The sequence below is a fragment of the Talpa europaea genome (genome assembly GCF_964194135.1).
Source record: "Talpa europaea genome assembly, chromosome: 9".
Classification (NCBI taxonomy): Eukaryota; Metazoa; Chordata; class Mammalia; order Eulipotyphla; family Talpidae; genus Talpa; species Talpa europaea.
In genome coordinates, this window is record NC_140076.1 from 33,062,855 (window position 1) to 33,083,297 (window position 20,443).

General features: G+C 39.8%; 1 protein-coding gene across 1 annotated transcript in view; it reads left to right on the forward strand.

The window, feature by feature from the left end:
• Positions 1–219: 219 nt before the first annotated feature.
• SCP2 (sterol carrier protein 2) overlaps positions 220–20,443 on the forward strand; it is a gene marked incomplete at its 3' end in the record, with an annotated part of 82,856 nt that continues 62,632 nt past the window's right edge. Inside the window, exons 1-5 of the mRNA XM_084242917.1 lie at positions 220–269; positions 2,053–2,124; positions 4,455–4,586; positions 15,995–16,059; positions 18,560–18,686. Coding sequence (XP_084099043.1) covers positions 254–269; positions 2,053–2,124; positions 4,455–4,586; positions 15,995–16,059; positions 18,560–18,686 — 412 coding nt within the window. The 5' untranslated portion in view covers positions 220–253. The remainder of the gene's footprint in view (positions 270–2,052; positions 2,125–4,454; positions 4,587–15,994; positions 16,060–18,559; positions 18,687–20,443) is intronic.

Sequence of the window (20,443 nt, forward strand, 5' to 3'; positions counted from 1 at the left end):
GTGCCTTTGACATGATAGTTTAATTGTCTGTCTTCCTTTAGATCAAAGGTCCCTGTGGACAAAGATTTTGTATTTATTAGCAGAGTCCAGAAATATGATACGTGCTCAATATGTTTTTGTTTAAATGAATAGTAAATTAATTTCTGTGATGTTCTGTTGTGAAAAAAATCTATACTTATTTCTGTTTGACTATCTTTCTCTATATTTCTAGTTCTTCAATCCTGGAGCAGCGAATTCAAGAGACTATCCCGACATGGCAAAAGAAGCAGGTAATATAGAATGTTTAGAACTTTAAACATTATAGTTTATTGTGTGGTCTGTTTTGATTGTGGAAGGAAGAAGAACCTGGAAGACAATTCCCTAGTGACTCACTAAACAGGAGGAAGGGAAAAGAGCTTGGGTCTTCTTAGCTAAATAGTGAGAGCAGACAGTAAACTGCCTATTTGTTTTTGTGCTACCCAACTGTTTGTTAAAACAGCAAAGGGCTCTATGGGAGAGAAAAGTAGGGTCATTAAAAATGATAATTTGATTTTTTTTTAAAAGATTCATTTTATTTATTTATTCATACAAGAACTGGAATGTAGGCCAGAGATGCGGGGGTGAGAGGATTCACCAGAGACAGAATGGGGAGAAGAACAGGCAGATCCACTGAAATACACTGCTGAGGGGAAGCAGCGTGTGAGACAGAAGAGATCTGCTGTGCCATGTGGGTCAGTTCCCTGTCTGGGCATTGAACTCATGCTGCAGTGGCTGCTGATAGCTTCATAGTGCTGAGACTTAACCCCTTGCTCCACCAGGGAGGCCCTAAATTTCTTTAGAGAAGTGCAGATTTGGCTTTAGTTCTTCTGGTAGTTATCTCCATATTTCTAAATGTTTATTCCACCATGCTTATTCCAGTTTTTGATTTTTCAATTTTAGACGTCTGTTTGCTTCTCACTGTGGTAGGTAAGGGTTTAGTTCACACCTCTCTAACCTCTGTGCATCTCTTCCCAGTTTATTTTCATAATTCTTCTTAGCTCCTCCATTGACCATTTATGCACTTTGGATAGCATCATTAAAACTCCATTCTTGGAGTCTCCCTGGTGGCGCAGGCAGTTGAGCGCCGCACTGTGAAGCTGTCCCCAGCCTCTGCAGCACTGGTTTGATCCTGGCTGGCCAGTGAGAATCCCACATGGCAAAGCAGACCTCTCCTGTCTCACCTGCTGCTCCCCTCAGCAGTGTATTTTGTCAGTCTGCTTGTTAAGTTCCCCACTCTGTCTCTGGTGAATCCTCTCACCGTCCCGCGCATCTGGCCTGTACCCCCGTTCTTGCATAAATAAATAAATCTTTAAAAAGAAAAAAAAAAAAAGAAAACTCCATTCTTGGGCCTCCCTGGTAGCACAGGGGTTAATGACAGTGCTATCAAGCTATCACCAGCCACTGCAGCACTGAGTTCCCTGCAGGCCAGGTTGCTGACCCATAAGGCACAGCAGACCTCTCCTGCCTCGCCCGCTGCTGCCCTGAGCAGTGTATTTCAGGAGATCTGCCTGTTCTGCTCCCCACTCTCTCTGGTGAATCCTCTCACCCCCGCACCTCTGGCTTACACCCCAGTTCTTATACGCCTAAGTAAATAAGTCTTTAAAAAAAACCCTCCATTCTTTATTTCATAGAATCATCTCTTGATGATAACTATGAGTCACCTTCCCCCATGATATTCTATTAATTTTGCCCTGTAGATGTACAGTGGAATCACTGAGATGTATAAGACAAGGATCTTAGCATTAAGGAGCTTTTAGTTGGATTTATCACATTTACAGTTAGGTATATGGTTAAGACAAAAATAGTTAAGTATCAAAAAGGAGATGTGAAAAGTGATGGATGTAGTAGCTTAGGGAAAGAAGTGATTACTTCTGAAAGGAGATATCTGATTTTATGAGGGATTTATCATTTGAATTGAACATAGACTTTATATAGAGGGAGGTAGATTTACTTTGGGAAAATTCTAAGCTTAAGTTTTACTCACCTGAAGCAAAACTGAAAGCATTATTTGATAAAGCCTTTTTGTTCTTACAGGCCAGAAGGCTTTAGCTGATGCACAGATCCCTTATTCAGCAGTGGAACAGGCGTGTATTGGTTATGTTTATGGTAAGTGATAAACTATGTAATCTAAAAATTATTTGTCCAAATCTACACCAGCTACATAACAATACAGAAACATTTATGAATTTTAAAGCTCACAATTAGAATTCAGAGTCTTATTCTTTATTCTCATCATTCCTACATGTCCCTTATAGGTCAGTCTAGTTTAATATGTATTTTTGCCATTATTCTATTGCCAAAACAGGTGATAAATTAAAAAACATTTTTATCTTAAAAAAGAAAAAAATACCCATAGCTCTACCATGTAAAGGTAATTAATATTATCTCTTTGTTGTCTTAAAATTTGTTCTTATTGACTTTTCTGTATAATAAATGTTTTCATTAAACAAGCCTGATTAGAAAAATAATGTATGCTAATTATATAAAAAAGAAAACACACAGAAAAACACAAGAAAAAATAAGTGACCTTTAATCCCACTATCCGGAGATGATTACCATTAATTTTTGATATATATAAATAAGTGTGTGTGTGTGTATATATATATATATATATCCTTCAGTGAGTATAAATGCATGTGATTACACATGCATGTACATTGTTCTTTTTTTTTTTTTTTTAAGATACATTTATTTATTTATATAAGCACTGGGTACAGTCAGAAGCGCGGGAGGGTGAGAGAACTCACCAGAGCCAGAGTGGAGAGCAGAGCAGGCAGACTGACAAAATACACTGCTGAGGGGAGCAGCGGGCGTGGCAGGAGAGGTCGGTCGCACCATGTGGGACCCTCGCCGGGGACTGGGGATCCAGCTGGCGCTGCAGAGGCTGCGGGCAGCTTCGCAACCCAGCGCTCAACTGCTGTGCCACCAGGGAGGCTCCAGTGTTCTTTTAAAGAAAACAGTCATACATACTTTTAAAATTTTTTTAAATTTTATTTATTTTTTTAAAGATTTATTTATTTATGCATATTAGAGCTGGGGTGTAAGCCAGAGGTGGGTGTGTGTGAGAGGATTCACCAGAGAGAGTGGGGAACAGATCAGGCAGATCTACTGAAATACACTGCTAAGGGGAGCAGTGGGCAAGACAGGAGAGTCTGCTGTGTCATGTAGGTTGCTCCCTGGCCAGCCAGGGATCTAACTAGTGCTGTAGTGGTTGGCAATAGCTTGACAGCGCTGTCTTTAACCCCTGCGCCACCAGGGAGGCCCCATTCTTTTTGTTAACTTTCTGTTCTCATTTTACTATATTCAGTATTTTCCATGTCATTAAGTTGTCTTCTTTTAAGTCATAATTAACATTTTTCAAGTAAGTGTTCTTTATTTTTCTGGAATAAATTAGATATTGTTATGTTTCCGAAATACGAAAGGTGGATGAGTATGTACTGGAAAGCTTATCTTTTTTCCCCCTATCTCATTGTCTCATAGATTCCTTCCCTTAGACACCAATTTCACTAGTGTATCTTTCCAGAGGTAATTTATGCATATGTAAACAAGTATATGCAAATGTATAAGTTCTCTTTTTCCTCTTTTGTTATACACATAATATACACTTTTTTTTTTTGAGGTAACTTTGCTTTATGCACACTATTTTGTAGCTTTTTTATTGTTAAGTAATTGTTCTAAATTACATCATAATGAGCTTCCTTGATCTTTTTAAATGATAGCATAGTGTTCTATTGAATAGGTATATCATAATTTCTTTTTTAATTTTTTTTTTTAATAGAGGCATGTTTATTTATTTTATTTGTTTGTTTTTTGTTTATACATGCACTGGGTACAGTCAGAAGCGCGGGAGGGTGAGAGAATTCACCAGAGCCAGAGCGGGGAGCAGAGCAGGCAGAAGGACCGAAGTACACTGCTGAGGGGAGCAGCGGGCGGCAGGAGAGGTCTGCGTGCCATGTGGGACTCTCCTCCAGTGGCCGGGGAGCAGCCGGGGATCGAACCGGCGCCGCAGAGGCCGCGGGCAGCTTCGCAACCCAGCGCTCAACCGTTGCGCCACCAGGGAGGCCCATATCATAATTTCTTTAATCTACCTCCTTAAATGGACATTTAGAATGTTCCCAATCTGGCTTAGGAATTAAGTCTCAGGACCATCACCGCTGCAGCCTGAGTTTGATCCTCAGCCAGGGAGCTAACTCACATGTGGTGCAGCAGACCTTTCCTGTCTCACCCACTGCTCCCATCAGCAGCATATTTCAATAAATCCACCTGTTCTGCTCCTCACTCTGTCTATGGTGAATCCTCTCACCCCCTGCATCTCTGGCCTGCATCCCAGTTCTTCTGCACAAAAATAAATATATCTTTAAAAAAAAAAAAATAATGTTCCCAGTCTTTTTACAGCATTTTAATGATTGCATGATGTTGTTTCTTTTTCTATGCAGGTGGCTCTACCTCTGGGCAGAGGGCTATCTATCACAGTTTGGGACTGACTGGAATTCCTATAATGAATGTCAACAATAACTGTGCTTCTGGTTCTACTGCTTTGTTTATGGCTCGACAGCTGATTCAGGGTGGTAAGGAATGCTTATTTATGTCGTGTACTTAAATAGCTGTGGGTTTATTGTCCCCCTTTCACAATTTCTCCATATGACTATCAGAGGGATTGTTTTATAATATTTATTTAAAAATTTTTTTTCCAAAATAATTTATGTACCATAAAATTCACACTTTCAGTGTACAATTCAGTGTGTTCTAGTATATTCACAGTTATACAACTCCCACTGTTATCTAATTTTAAAGTAATTTTTAAAAAATATTTATTTATGTATACAAGAACTGGGGTACAGGCCAGAGGTTTGAGGGGTAAGAGGATTCACCAGAGACAGAGTGGGGAATAGAACTGGCAGATTGACTGAAACATACTGCTGAGGGGAGCAGCGGGTGAGCGAGGCAGGAGAGGTCTGCTTTGCCATATGGGTAGCTCCCTGGCTGGGCATCAAACTCATGCTGCAGTGGCTGTGGACAGCTTCATAGTGCTGTATCCCAACTCCCTGCACAACCAGGGAGGCCCTGCTGTCTAATTTTAGAAGATTTTATTACCCTGAAATGAAACTCTGTATCCATTAGTAGTCACTTTTCTTCCCCTTTTCCTTAGTCCCTGGAAACCTCTAATCTAATTTCTGTATCTATGGATTTATCTGTTATGAAAATGGAATATATGTCCTCCTGTGGCTTCTTTCACTTAGCATAATGTTTTCATAGTTCATCCATGTTGTAGCACATATTTGTACTTGATTCATTTTTATGGCCAAATAACACTTGCAAGGCTATACTACATTTTGTTTATTTAATCAGCTAATGGACTTTAGGTTGTTTCCATTTTTTAAATCATGCTTATATAAAACATTTGTGTATAATGATTTCTGTGGCCATTATGTTTTCAGTTCTATTGGTTATATATCATAGTCTGTATTCATCCAAATAGTGTAGGATCTTTTATTAGGCCTTCTTTTCTGTTCTACTGATTAATTGTTGCTTATCACTGAACTACTTAGTGTTTTAATTGTTGGAATTTTTTTTTTTTGTATAAAATCATTTTTTTATTATTTTATCGAGGTAACATAGTTTTATACAACTGCATGTGATTCAGAAGTATGGGGTCACACCTTCTCATATCTGTCACTGTCCACTCCCACCACCAAGCTATCTGTTGTCTTCCACCATAGTCCATTGGAGCCCACCACACTTTGCTAGCCACCCTCTCCCACCCCCTCTGGTGGGCTTAATTCTACAGACAGATTTCTAGGGTTTGTTATAGGTTTGGTTTTGACCGACATTTTATTTGTTTCACTATCTTGCACATATAAGCAAAATCACGTGATATTTGTCTTTCCCTCCTGATTTATTTTACTTAAAATGTTCCCCTCCAGTTCCATTCATGTTGTTAAAAATGGCAAAAGTTCATCTTTTTTTTTAAATCACTGACTAGTGTTCCGTTGCATATAGATGAAACATTCTCTTAATCTACGCATCTGTCATTGGCACTTGGGTTGCTTCCATAACTTTGTTATTGTCAGTATTGCTGCAAAGATCACGGGGGTGCATATATCCCTCCGAAGTAGTCTTTTTGCATTCTTCAGGTAGATACCTAGGAGTGGAATTACTGGATCAGATGGTAGATCTATTTTTAATATTTTGAGAAGCCTCCACACTGTTTTCCATAAGGCATGAACCAATCTACATTGCCACCAAAAGTATAAGAGGGTTCCTTTTTCTCCAAATCCTTGCCAACTGTCCTTGTTTCTGGACTTTTTGATATGGGCCATTCTCACAAGTGAGAGGTGATATCTAATTGTGGTTCTGATTTACACTTCCCTAATAATAAGTGATGATGAGCACTTTTTCATGTACCTGTTAGCCCTCTGTATGTCTTCTTTGGAGAAGTGTTTTGTTCTTCTGTTCATTTTTTGTTTGGGTTATTTGTTTTCTTTTTGTTGAGTTGTACGAGTTCTTTATAGATCTTGGATATCCACGCTTTGCAGATATATGATGTGAAAGTATTTTCTCCCATTCAGTAGGATGTCTTTGTGTTAATTTCTTCTGCTATGCAGAGCTTTTTTATTTTTTTATTTTATTATTATTTTTTTTATTTTCTTTTTTTTTTTTTTTTTGTTTTTTTTGTTTTTTTTTTTTTATAGAGGCATGCTTTATTTATTTGTTTGCTGGTTTGTTTGTTTGTTTTTGTTTATACATGCACTGGGTACAGTCAGAAGCGCGGGAGGGTGAGAGAATTCACCAGAGCCAGAGCGGGGAGCAGAGCAGGCAGAAGGACCGAAGTACACTGCTGAGGGGAGCAGCGGGCGGCAGGAGAGGTCTGCGCGCCATGTGGGACCCTCCTCTGGTGGCCGGGGAGCAGCCGGGGATCGAACCGGCGCCGCAGAGGCCGCGCGCAGTTTCGCAACCCAGCGCTCAACTGCTGCGCCACCGGGGAGGCCCTATTTTTTTTATTTTCAAAAGGCTTTATTCAAAATAGTTAAACTATAAGTTAAATTCCTATATGTTTTCAGAAATACAGACTGATGTAGATATCTGTGTTGATTCACTGAAATTCTATTTACATTTTCAAGAAAAAGAAACAACCTAAATTTTAAACAATGGTATACTGATTATCATATTGACAAAGGCAGAAATATTAAAATAACAATAAAGTATGTCTCACAAAGGATCATTTTAATACAATTAAGTAATTACAACATTTTATGAAATGAAATATAATAGGTAAAAAATTCTATACATGAAATTATTATAATTTCAAATCTAAAATATGCATGCACTCAAATATAAAATTACTAAATTTCTAAATGTTGAAAATGAAGGTAACAAATTTTTTTCTTTATGTTCTCAATGAAAATACACTACTCTTATCATCAGAAGAAAATCATAAATACCACTTGAAAAATAAAGTAAAATGAGTTGAAGTACAATTAGGTAAACAAACCACTGGCATCATATGGCATTTCCTTCTCCAGCTGCTCTTCTGGCTCATCTGCAGAGCTTTTTTAGATTGATATAGTCCCATTTGTTTAAATCCTCTTTTGTTTTGTTTGTTGATAAAGACAAATTCACAAAGACATTTCTGAAACCAGTGTCATAGAGTATTTTGCCTGTGTTTTTTTTTTCCTATGTATTTTATAGTTTTGTGTCTTATATCCAAGTCTTTAATCCCTTTTGAGTTAATTTTTTGTGTAAAGTATGACATGGTAGTCGGTGTCATTCTTTCACATGTGAATGTCCAATTTTCCCAACACCATTTGTTAAAGAGACTTCCTTTTTTCAAGTGTATACTCTTGGCTCCTTTGTAATTGATAAACTGTCCATATACATGTGGGTCCATTTCTGGCCTCTCAAATCTATTCCATTGATCTGTGTGTCTGGTTTTATTCCAGACATACTGTTTTTTGTTTTTTTTTTTTTAGATAATAAATTTTATTGTCATATTCCCCATACAATTGCACTCCCCCCATTCTGACCCCAATCCCTCCCCTCCCACCCCGCCCCCCTAAAAGTGTCTCTGGTTCATAGTTTTTTGTTGATTTTGATTTTCACTTTCTTATAGTTATTCATTTTCCTGGTCCCTTATTTAAGTTTTCTAGATTCCTGCTATGAGTGAGACCATCCGGTATTTTTCTTTTTCTTTTTGGCTTATTTCGCTGAGCATGATCCCTTCCAGCGCCATCCATGTTGCTGCAAATTGCATGTGTTTATCTTTTTTGAATGCTGAGTAATATTCCATGGTATATATGTACCACATCTTCTTGATCCAGTCATCTATTTTTGGGCATTTGGGTTGTTTCCAAAGCTTAGCTATTGCAAACAGTGCTGCTATAAACATAGGGGTGCAGGTGTTCTTTGGAATTGATGTTTCTGTGTCCTTTGGGTAAATACCTAGGAGTGGAATTGCTGGATCATATGGAAGCTCTATGTTAGTAGGTCCAGAAATCTCCACACAGCTTTCCACAGTGGTTGGACCAGTTTGCATTCCCACCAACAGTGCAGAAGAGTTCCTTTTTCTCCACACCCTCGCCAACATTTGTTGTTGCTAGTTTTTTTAATATGTGCCATTCTCACTGGTGTAAGATGGTATCTCATGGTAGTTTTGATTTGCATTTCCCTGATGACAAGTGATGTTGAACATTTTTTCATATGCCTGTTGGCCATTTGCATTTCCTCTTCAGTGAAGTTTCTTTTTAGCTCTTCTGCCCATTTTTTGACTGGATTATTTTCTTTGTTGTTGTTGAGTCTCATCAGCTCTTTGCAGATTTTTGTGATCAGTCCTTTATCATTAGTGTTGTGTGCAAAAATGTTCTCCCAGTTGGTGGGGTTTCTCATTGCTTTTGTTATTGTCTCTTTTGCTGTGCAGAAGCTCTTTATTTTGATGTAGTCCCAGCTGTTTATCTTTGCCTTCACTCTCACTGCTTTGGGTGATGTGTCTGTAAAGATGTCTTTGATGTGCAAATCCCGTAGTGTTTCGCCTATATTTCCTTCTATGTATTTTATGGTTTCAGGTCTTATGTCTAGTTCTTTAATCCATTTTGAGTTGATTTTTGTGTATGGTGTGAGGTATAGTCAAGCTTCATTCTTTTGCATGTAGCGACCCAGTTTTCCCAGCACCATTTATTGAACAAACTTTCTTTGCTCCAATGCATATTCTTTGCTCCTTTGTCAAACATTAGTTGACCATAAATCTGTGGGTTTATTTCTGGATTTTCTATTCGATTCCATTGGTCTGTATGTCTGTTCTTGTTCCAATACCATGCAGTTTTGATGATTATGGCTTTGTAGTATAGTTTGAAGTCTGGGAGTGTGATGCCTCCATTCCTTTCTTTTTTTTTTCAGGAGAGCTTTGGCTATTCGGGGTTTTTTGTGATTCCATATGAATTTCATCAATAATTGTTCTATTTCTTTGAAGAATGACATTGAAATTTTGATTGGAAGAGCATTGAATCTGTATATTGCTTTTGGAAGGATGGCCATTTTAATAATGTTTATTCTTCCAATCCATGAGCAGGGGATGTCTCTCCATTTCTTTGTGTCTTCTTCTATTTCTTTTAACAGTGTTTTATAGTTTTCTTTGTATAGGTCCTTTACCTCTTTTGTTAGATTTATTCCCAAATATTTGATTTTTTTTGTTTCAATAACAAAAGGGATGGTTTTTTGATTTCTTCTTCTTCAGATTTATTGTTTGTGTATAGGAAGGCTACTGACTTTCGCGTGTTGATTTTGTATCCTGCCACTTTACTGAACTGATTGATGAGTTGAATTAGCTTTTCTGTGGAGTTTTTGGGGTTCTCTATGTATAATATCATATCGTCTGCAAATAGTGATAGTTTGACTTCTTCTTTTCCTATTTGGATTCCTTGGATGTCTTTCTCTTGTCTTATTGCCCTGGATAGGATTTCCAGTATTATATTGAAAAGCAGTGGTGAGAGTGGACATCCTTGTCTTGTTCCAGATCTTAATGGAATTGCTTTCAGCTTTTCACCATTGAGAATGATACTGGCTGTTGGCTTGTCATAGATGGCCTTTATGATGTTGAGGTATGTTCCTTGTATCCCAAGAATTTCAAGGGCTTTTATCATGAATGGGTGTTGCACTTTGTCAAAAGCTTTCTCAGCATCTATTGATATCATCATATGGTTTTTATATTTCTTTTTGTTGATGTGTTGGATAACATTGATTGATTTTCGGATGTTGAACCATCCTTGTGTCCCTGGAATGAATCCTACTTGGTCGTGGTGAATTATCTTATGGCTACATTGTTGGATTTTGATAGCTAAAATTTTATTGAGGATTTTTGCATCAGTGTTCATTAGGGAGATTGGCCTGTAGTTTTCCTTTTTTGTGTTGTCCTTGTTCGGTTTTGGTATTAGTGTAATGTTGGCTTCATAAAACGTGTTTGGTATTGTCCCTTCCTTCTCAATTTTTTGGAAGAGTTTGTGAAGGATAGGCACTAATTCGTCTCTGAATGTTTGGTAGAATTCATTTGTAAATCCATCAGGTCCTGGGCTTTTGTTTTTGGGGAGGTTATTGATTACCATTTCAATTTCGCTAATTGTAATTGGTCTGTTTAGGTGTTCTATTTCTTCTTTATCTAGCTTTGGGTGATTGTAGAGTTGTAGGAATTTGTCCATCTCCTCTAGATTGTTAAACTTGTTTCCATATAACTGTTCATAGTAGTTACTGATTATTCTTTTGATTTCTGCTGTGTCCGTTGTGATTTCTCCTCTTTCATTGATGATCCTGTTTATTTGTGCTTTCTCCCTTTTTTCCTTTGTGAGCCTGGCTAGGGGTTTGTCTATTTTATTTATTTTTTCAAAGAACCAGCTCTTGGTTTCATTGATCTTTTGGATTGTTTTTTTAGTTTCAATTTCATTTATTTCTGCTTTGGTTTTTATTATTTCTTTTCTTCTACTGGTTTTGGGGTTTTTTTGTTGTTCTTTTTCTAGATCTTTGAGCTTCGAGATTAAGTTGTTTCTTTGCGTTCTTTCTTGTTTCTTGATGTGAGCTTCTATTGCTATGTATTTTCCTCTTATTACTGCTTTTGCTGCATCCCATACATTTAGGATATTGGTGTCCTCCTTGTCGTTCAATTCAAAAAATTTTTTAATTTCTTCTTTGATCGCCTCATTAGTCCAATGGTCTTCCAGTAGTGTGGTTTTTAATCTCCATGAGGTAGGAAAGTTCCTTGCCTTCTTTTTATCGTTTATTTCTAGTTTGATGCCTTCATGGTCAGAAAAGATGGTTGATATGATTTCAATCTTGGTGTATCTGTTGATGTTTGTCTTGTGCCCCAGTATGTGATCGATCCTGGAGAATGATCCGTGTGCGCTTGAGAAAAATGTGTACTCCGTTTTTTTGGGGTTTAGTGTTCTATAGATGTCTGTTAAGCCCAATTGCTCTAGGTCCTTATTTAGAGCTTTGGTTTCTTTACTTATTTTTTGTCTTGTTGATCTATCCATTGTTGATAGTGGTGTGTTGAAGTCTCCCACTACGTATGTGTTTTCTCTGATGTCTGTTTTCAGAGAGGACAACAGTTGTCTGATATATTTTGGTGCTCCTTCGTTTGGTGAGTATATGTTAATGAGTGTTATTTCTTCTTGAAGTATTGTCCCCTTGATCATAATATAGTGACCATTGGGGTCTCTTTTTATCTTTTTGAGTTTGAAACCTGTTTTATCTGATATAAGTATAGCTGTTCCTGCTTTCTTTTTTGGTCCATTTGCTTGTAGGATTGTTTTCCATCCTTTAACTTTGAGCCTATTTTTATCTTTTGTAGCTAAATGTGTTTCCTGGAGACAGCAAAAGGTTGGGTTTTGTTTCTTAATCCAGGCTGCAACTCTGTGTCTTTTTATTGAAGAGTTTAGTCCATTTACATTTAGAGTTAATATTGATATGTTCACATCTGTATTTGCCATTGTGTTTGTCTTTCCTTTGATTTTATTTATTTATTTAATAACTTTTTTTTTTTTTTTGGCCTTCTTTCATTGTTATTCGTCCCTCTGAGGTTCTGGCTTTAGAACTCCTTGTAGTATTTTTTGGAGTGGGGGTTTAGTTGCAATGAAATTCCGGAGTTTCTGTTTGTCTGGGAAGGTCCATATTCTTTCTTCAAAGAGGATTGAGAGCTTTGCGGGATAGAGTATTCTTGGTTGGCATCTGTTTTCTTGGAGTCTGTTGACTATGTCCCTCCACTCTCTCCTTGCCCCTAGTGTTTCTTCGGAGAAGTCTGATGTCAGCCTGATTGGTTTTCCTTTGAATGTTATCTGTTTCTTCCCTCTTGCCAGCTTCATTATTTTTTCCTTGTCCTGGATTCTTGGGAGCTTTACTATTATGTGTCTTGCTGTATTTTTCCTTTCGTCGTGGAAATTTGGTGTTCTTCTTGCTTCTTGTATATCAATTTTCAGCTCCTTCTTCACATTTGGGAAGTTCTCTTCAATTATCTCTTTGAATATTTTCTCTGTTCCTACATCTCTCTCCTCTCCTTCTGGTATTCCTATAACTCTTATATTTCCTTTCCTCATGGAGTCAGATAGTTCCCGAAGTCTTTCTTCATTCTTTTTCCTTCGTACTTCTCTTTCCTTTTCTGTTTTGGTTCTTTTTATTTCTGTGTCTTCAAGATTACTTATTCGTTCTTCCATTTCATCTATTCTGCTTTCATTGCTTTTCCCAGAATTCTTTAGTTCTTCCATTAATTCTTTGATCTCCTGCATTTCTTTTACTTCCCTCTTTAGGGACTCAATTTCTTTCTTCTGACCATTGTTTTCCCTCTCTAGGGACTCAATTGCATTCTTCTGATTGTTGATTATTTTTCCCTTATCATTGTTTTCCTTTATGACTTCTGTCAGTTTTTTAATCACGGCAATTTTAAATTCTCTTTCTGGAAGGCTCAGAAATTCTTCCAAGTTATTGTCGTTGCAATCTGGGGGCTGGTTTTCTTTTTGTGGTGTGCTTTTTCTCTGGGTAGTTGCTAGGTTGCGTGTGGTTCTTCTCCTCCCTACTGTCTGTTTTCTAATTTGCCGTATGCGTTGGGACACTGTGTTGTTGGGACTGGCCGGCATCTTGGGTGGGCTTCTCTGCTCCCCTCTGGTTCCTCCAGGAGTCATCTGTCAGTTTCAAGCAGTCTTTACTGGAGAAAGGTCCCTGTTCTAAAATGCCGATGTGGGGACACACTCCCCTGTGCGCCTGGTCTGCCCCGGCGGTGGGTTCCTGCTTCCCCTCTGGGCTTGGACTGCAGGCCAGAGGGGGTCTGGCGTGGGCGAACTTCCCCCGCTCACCTCTGGCTCCTGAGGAAGCCTTCTGCAGGTAGTCTTTACTGAAGAAATGTCCCTGTTCTAAAATGGTGATGTGGGACACACTCCCTGCGCGTCTGGTCTCAGGCACACTCTTCTGCGCGTCTGGTCTGCCCCGGCTGTGGGTGCTCGCTCTCCCTGTGGGCTCAGACTACTTGTTCGGAAGGGGCCTGGTGTGGGCTAACTCCCCAGCTGGCCACTAGCTCCTTCAGGAGCCTCTGTTGGCTTCAAGTGGCTAGGTGGCGCCAGAGATCTCTCCTAGAGCCCTTGGGGAGCTGATTTTCCACCCCGTGGGACAGGGAGCAGAGCGGGGATGGTAGGGTAAACCTCAAAGGCTTTGGGGTGCTGTGTCTGCCTTGTGCCCCACCGTCGTGGGGAACCCACGCCCCTAATTTCGTGCCCCGGGTCTCAGTTCCAAAGCCCTCAGTTCCAGGACGCGGGCTGTAGCCCAGATCAGTGGCGCGGGAATGGCGCCTTTTGAATCCCGCTCCCCTGCCTGGGCGCCTTGTTCCTGCTCACTCAGGGAGGGCCTCCGCGCGTCTCCCCGCAAGCCTAGGTCGCAGTTGCGGGGACCTGGGCAGCTGCGATCCGATCCGGATCCGCGTTTGCTTTTCCGCGCAATCCCGATCCGCGTCTGCTTTTTCAGCACCCGCTTTCCGCGCAAGCTTATGGGCGGCCCGGGGCTGTGTGCTGGTGCTGGTCTCCTCCTGGGGGGGGGGCTCTCTTTAATGGCGCCTGGAGCTCACCTCCGCGGCGGATCCTGCAGGGTTCTCCACAGCTCCCGTTCACGGGGTGTGGTGGCTGAAATAGTTCCTTTCCACTCACATTCCCACTTGCTGCGTCCGTTGTTCTTGTTGGCAGTTTTGGTTTGTTGTTTTCCTCCTCTCTGCGGGTCGGAGAGTGCCGACTCTGTGGGCGGGGGAGGGGAGCAGGGTTCTGCGCTTCCCTCCCTTCTGGTCCTCTTTTATGGCAACTTTCTTCTTCGGGCAGTTTGCTGGAGTCGTCCGTTTATCTTCCGTGTCCCAGTTCTCACTGGGACCTGCCGCTTTTCCTCCCTATTAACTTTTTTTAATGGGAGATCTTACTCGCAGTGTCTCCTCGCCGCCATGTTGCTCCGCCCCCTCCTGGAATTTTTTTTTTTAAGATTTATTTATATATGCATATAAGACCTGAGGTACAGGCCAGAGGTGCGGGTGTGTGTGTGTGTGTGTGTGTGTGTGAGAGAGAGAGAGAGACAGAGAGAGAGAGAGAGAGAGAGAGACAGAGAGAGACACAGGGAGACAGACAGAGAGAGAGAGAGAGAGAGAGAGAGAGAGAGAGAGGATTCACCAGAGACAGAGTGGGGACCAGAACAGGCAGATTGACTGAAATACACTGCTGTGGGTCAGCTCCCTGGCTGGCCAGGGATCGAACTCGTGCTTTGCTATAGTGGCTGCAGATAGGTTCATTGTGCTGTAACTTAAACAAATGGATAGGTTCATTGCGCTGCCATCAGGGAGGCCCCTAATTGTTGGAATTTTATAATGTCTTACTGTTTGATAATGTTACTGTCCCTCCTTTTGTAAAAGAAAAATTTTGACAAATCTGTTTTGTTTTGCTGTTCACTTGAACTTTAACAAAAAACATCACAAAGGTGCCCTCTCCCTCCTAAAATAATTCTGTTGTGATTTTGATTAGAATCTTTTTTTAATAAAATATTTGCTTAAAAAAACAAAGAAACCTTTTACTTAATGTTTTAGTATTAAAAAATTAGCTATTTATGGGCCTCCCCGGTGGCGCAGCGGTTGAGCGCTGGGTTGCGAAGCTGCCCACGCCTCTGCGGCACCGGTTCGATCCCCAGCTGCTCCCCGGCCACCGGAGGAGGGTCCCACATGGCGTGCAGACCTCTCCTGCCGCCCGCTGCTCCCCTCAGCAGTGTACTTCGGTCCTTCTGCCTGCTCTGCTCCCTGCTCTGGCTCTGGTGAATTCTCTCACCCTCCGGCGCTTCTGACTGTACCCAGTGCATGTATAAACAAAACAAAACAAACAAATAAATAAATAAAACATGCCTCTATTTAAAAAAAAAAAATTAGCTATTTATATTTTTCTTTCATCAAAGCATATTTCTATGTTAATCAAAAGTTTTATTAATATATTGAGAATCGGGCCTCCCTGGTGGTGCAAGGGGTTAAGACACAACCTATAAAGCTATCTGCAGCCACTGCAGCACAAGTTCGATCCCCAGCCAGGGAGCTACCCACATGGCGCAGCAGACCTCTCCTGACCCACCCGCTGTTCCCCTCAGTAGTGTATTTCAGTAGATCTGCCTGTTCTGCTCTCCACTCTGTCTCTGGTGAATCCTCTCACCCCCCACACCTCTAGCCTGTACTGCAGTTCTTGTATGCATAAATAAATAAATCTTTAAAAAATATATTGAGAATCAAAGGAATACTTAAACATTTTCTTGATTTTTTTCCTTATTGGGAAGCATGAAAAATAATTTCTATAAATTTTCATTTATTAAAAAATTTTTAGGCTTATAGTTTGCTTTTCCATTTTATATAAATTGACATACTTATTTACTTTGAAGTATTTCATAGTATTTTGTCTAGTGTTTGGAAATTTAATTTTTCAAAATAATTGCATTTTCTTTTAAGGTATGGCAGATTGTGTCTTGGCTCTTGGGTTTGAGAAGATGGAGAAAGGATCTATTTCAATGAGTGTGAGTCTCATTTACTGTTATTTTGGAGTTCATCATAGAGAGAATTTAGTTTATTTTGTGAATGATGAAACTAATGTTTAGAGAGGTTCCCATGATTGAATTTGAGGTTGGCTCAGCTGTTTAATTTGAAGATCATTTACTCATTTAAAAATTAGTTCCATTCAACAAATTTAATAAATTATGGGACTTCTGATTCAGAGAATGGCCACCCAAATTGTTTGAGTCAGTTGTATTTCATTGTTTTAATTAGTATCCCTTTGTAACTTAGATAAAACATAGAGAAAATGTTTGTATTCTCTATGTTTTATGAACATTTTCATAAAATGAATATGAACATTTTCTCTCTGTTTTAAAAATTTCTCTTGACAGAAAAAAATTCCCAACTATGGATATCCAAATATATAACTATTTATATTTATTTTTAACATTTGTGCATTTTTTCCCTCTTAGCAATTTATTTATCTATTTATTTTTATTTTATTATTTTTTTTTTACAACATTATTTATTCTTAAACAGTATTTCCTTTCCTCCCCCTCAGGTGTAGTCCCCATAGAATTTCCTTCACCAGTGCACCTGTGCACCATCACCACAGTCCCCTGTGCTCCTCCCTCCCTCCCACCCATCTCTCTCCCTCCTCCTCCCCTGCAGGATGTCTCTGATTTATAATTGTCTGTGTTTGTTTTGTTATGTTTTATATTGTTACTATTTTTTTACACTGATGTCTTATTTGGTTCCCCTAACATTTGTGCATGTAGCGATTCCATAAGACCCATCTGCCTTTATTCTTTTGATTGTCAAGTTGTTCATCATACCTAACTACCTGGAGTAGTTACTCGCACAGACAGGATTCTCCACGCCTCCCAAATTTTATTAATTTGTCAGTTGTTTACATATTTATCTAACATTAGGTATTCAAGTATCACTCACCCTCCACCAAACTCTCATGCCAATGTCTTGTCTCCTTGCTTCCCTGATCCTGTCCTCCCTCCCTTATTTTCTTGTAAGCAATATATTTTTCATGGAGTCTAAGAGTTATTTTTACTGTCCTTTGCTACTTTGTGTTCTTTGGTTATTTATATTCCACAAATAAGTGAAACCATCTGGTATCTAACCTTCACTTTCTGACTTATTTCACTTAGCATAATCACCTTAAATTTCATACATTTTGTTTTGAAAAGCACTGTTTCATCATTTTCAATGGTAGAGTAGTATCCGTTGAGTGTATACCACAATTTTTTTATTAGTTGTCTGGTGATGGACACTTCGTTTGGTTCCATGGCTTGGCTATTGTGGATAATGCTGCTGTGAACATAGGAATGAATAAATCTTTTCATATTAATGTTTTTATATTCTTTAGGTAAATACCTAGAAATGTATTACTGTATCATAATGGTATTTCCATTATTTTATATAGTGTCTCCATACCACTTCCATAGAAGCTGTACCAAATTATATTCCCATCAACAGCAAATGAATGTTCCCTTTCTCCACATACTCCCCAACATTTGTGATTTCCATCTTTTTTATATAGATCATTCTCACAATGGTGAAGAGATATATCATTGTGGTTTTGATTTGCTTTTCTCTTTAAAAATTAATGTTGAGCATTTTTTTTCATGTGCATGTAGGCCATTTGAATGTCTCTTTTTTTAAAGATTTTTTTATTTATTTATGCATACAAGAGCTGGGGTGTAGGCCAGAGGTAGGGGGTGGTGAGAGGATTTACCAGAGACAGAGTGGGGAGCAGAACAGGCATATTGGCTGAAATACACTGCTGAGGGGAGCAGCGGGTGAAACAGGAGAGGTCTGCTGCACTTTATGGGTCAGCTCCCTGGCCAGGGATCGAACTTGTGCTGCAATGGCTGTGAATTTGCTTCATAGTGCTGGGAGTTAACCCCTTGTGCCACCAGGGAGATCCTGAATGTTTCTTTAGAAAAGTGCAGTTTAGTTCTTTTGCCCTTTTTTTTTTTTTAATATTTAAAAGGCAGGTTTATTAGGGAAAGGGACACTTGCATAGACACGAGTGGGCAGGAAGAGTTGCCCCAAAATGGACAGGTTTGCTGAGAGAGGCCTGCATGGTTGCAGGGGGGCAGCCTTGAGGAGAGCGACCTATGCTGAGGGAGGTCAGGGAAGAAAAGTCCCGGCATGGTACAGGTCACAGGCAGGCAGGAAGCTACTGCCCTGCAGAGGGAGAGAGTTGGTGAAAGGAAGCACTTGCATAGTCACAGGTGGGCAGTTGGAGTGCTGCTTGCCCATTTTTTGATTGGGTGGACTCCTGATAAATATTTCTTATACAAATTAACACCTATTAGGTTATTGAATTTCCCCACCCTTACCCTTTGTGTTTCCCTTTAAATCATTTCTTGACTGATTTTATTCACATTTTCCATTTTGGGTTTTCTATACACTTAGAATAAGCAGATGTCTTTATAACACTGTAATAATTCAGACTCACCATGTCAGTTACTTAATAAGTTTTATTTTTTCCTCCTCTTTTAGTTTACAGATAGGACCAATCCATTAGATAAGCATGTTGAGGTCGTGGCCAATAGCAGTGGATTGTCTGCTCACCCGTTTGCGCCTCAGGTATTTGGGAAAGCTGGAAAAGAGCACATGGAAAAATACGGTATTTTAATAAAACTTTAAGATTTATTGGTAGTATATACACATATTAAGAAACAATAGTTATTAATAAATAAGGGACTGTGGAGGATATCAGGATATAAAATGATTTTTGAATGAAGCTTGAAGAAACAGTTTCGGAGAATTTTGTTGTAAAGAAAGTATTTAGCAGAGCAGCAATGAGAAGCTTGGAGTGTCTGGGACCTAGAGGTGTCTTGTCAGGGACTGGGGCTGAGCTGTGGCCATGGAGCGCTCTCTACTGGGCTGGTTTGGTGCAGCTCCAGTGATTTTGCTATACTCACCTCCAGGGTGCCACTCTGATGTCCAGGCCTTAGAGCCTTGTTATTCCTGATGATGTTAAACTGGAAGGTCTTGAAGAGGCAGATCCATTTTCCTTTAAAGAGTTTCTGAAAACCAAGATTGTATGCATGTGGAAAGTGGACATGACCAACAGCATTAATTCAGAGGAGGCCATCCGGTATCCCCAGGAGTACCTAACGTCTACTCCCCAAACTTCTAAAGCATGGGATATTACCTGGAATATCAGCAACTGTTTTTTTTTAAAGACCTGATGGGGGCTAGACTGTCTTCTAGATAAGGATGAAGAGGACAGTTGGAACAGAGCCTGTCTGCCATTGGCAGTGGAGCAGATTCACTCCTCCACAGTGGCAGCCAGTGCATCACCCTGCAGCACATATAAAACTCTTCTGAAGACCTTTCTGCCTTATAATAAGGAAAGAGATCAGGCCCTAGAGGGGTGTGAGTTGTAAAATTCACTTAATCCAGGGGTGTGGAATGTTTTGGCGGATTCCTTGAGAATAACCAGCAGTGTTTTTTTTTGCTTTAAAACCACTGGGGTGCCAGACTATATTTTTTGTTGTTTAAAATAGAACCGGCAGAAGGCTCCCAGAGGAGCCAGAGGTGAGCTGGGAAGTTCGCCCAAGATGCCAGCCAGTACCAGCAGCACAGTGTCCCAAGGCATATGCAAATTAGAAAATAGGCAGTAGGGAGTAGAAAAACCACATGCAACCCAGCAACTCCTCAGGGGAAAAGCACACCACAAAAAGAAAACCACCCACCAGATTGCTACGACAGTAACTTGGAAGAACTTCTGAGCCTTCCAGAAAGAGAATTTAAAATTGCCGTGATTAAAAAACTGACAGAAGTCATAAAGGAAAACAATGATAAGGGGAAAATAATCAAAGATCAGAAGAATGAAATTGAGTCCCTAAAGAGGGAAGTAAAAGAAATGCAGGAGATAAAAGAATTAATGGAGGCGCTAAAGAACTCTGGGAAAAACAATGAAAGTAGAATAGATGAAATGGAAGAACGAATAAGTACTCTTGAAGACACAGAAATAAAAAGAACCAAAACAGAAAAGGAAAGAGAAGTACGAAGGAAAAAGACCAAAGAAAGACTTCGGGAACTATCTGACTTCATGAGGAAAGGAAATGTAAGAGTTATAGGAGGGCCTCCCTGGTGGCTCAGTGGTTGAGTGGTTGAGCGCTGGGTTGCGAAACCGCCCGCAGCCTCTGCAATGCCGGTTCGCTCCCTGGCCGCTGGGCGAGGGTCTCACATGGCGCGCAGAACTCTCCTGCCATCCGCTGCTCCCCTCAGCAGTGTACTTCGTCAGTCTGTCTGCTCTGCTCTCCACTCTGACCCTGGTGAATTCTCTCACCCTCCCACACTTCTGACTGTATCCAGGGCTTGTATAAATAAATAAATAAATCTTAAAAAAAAAAAAAAAAGTTATAGGAATCC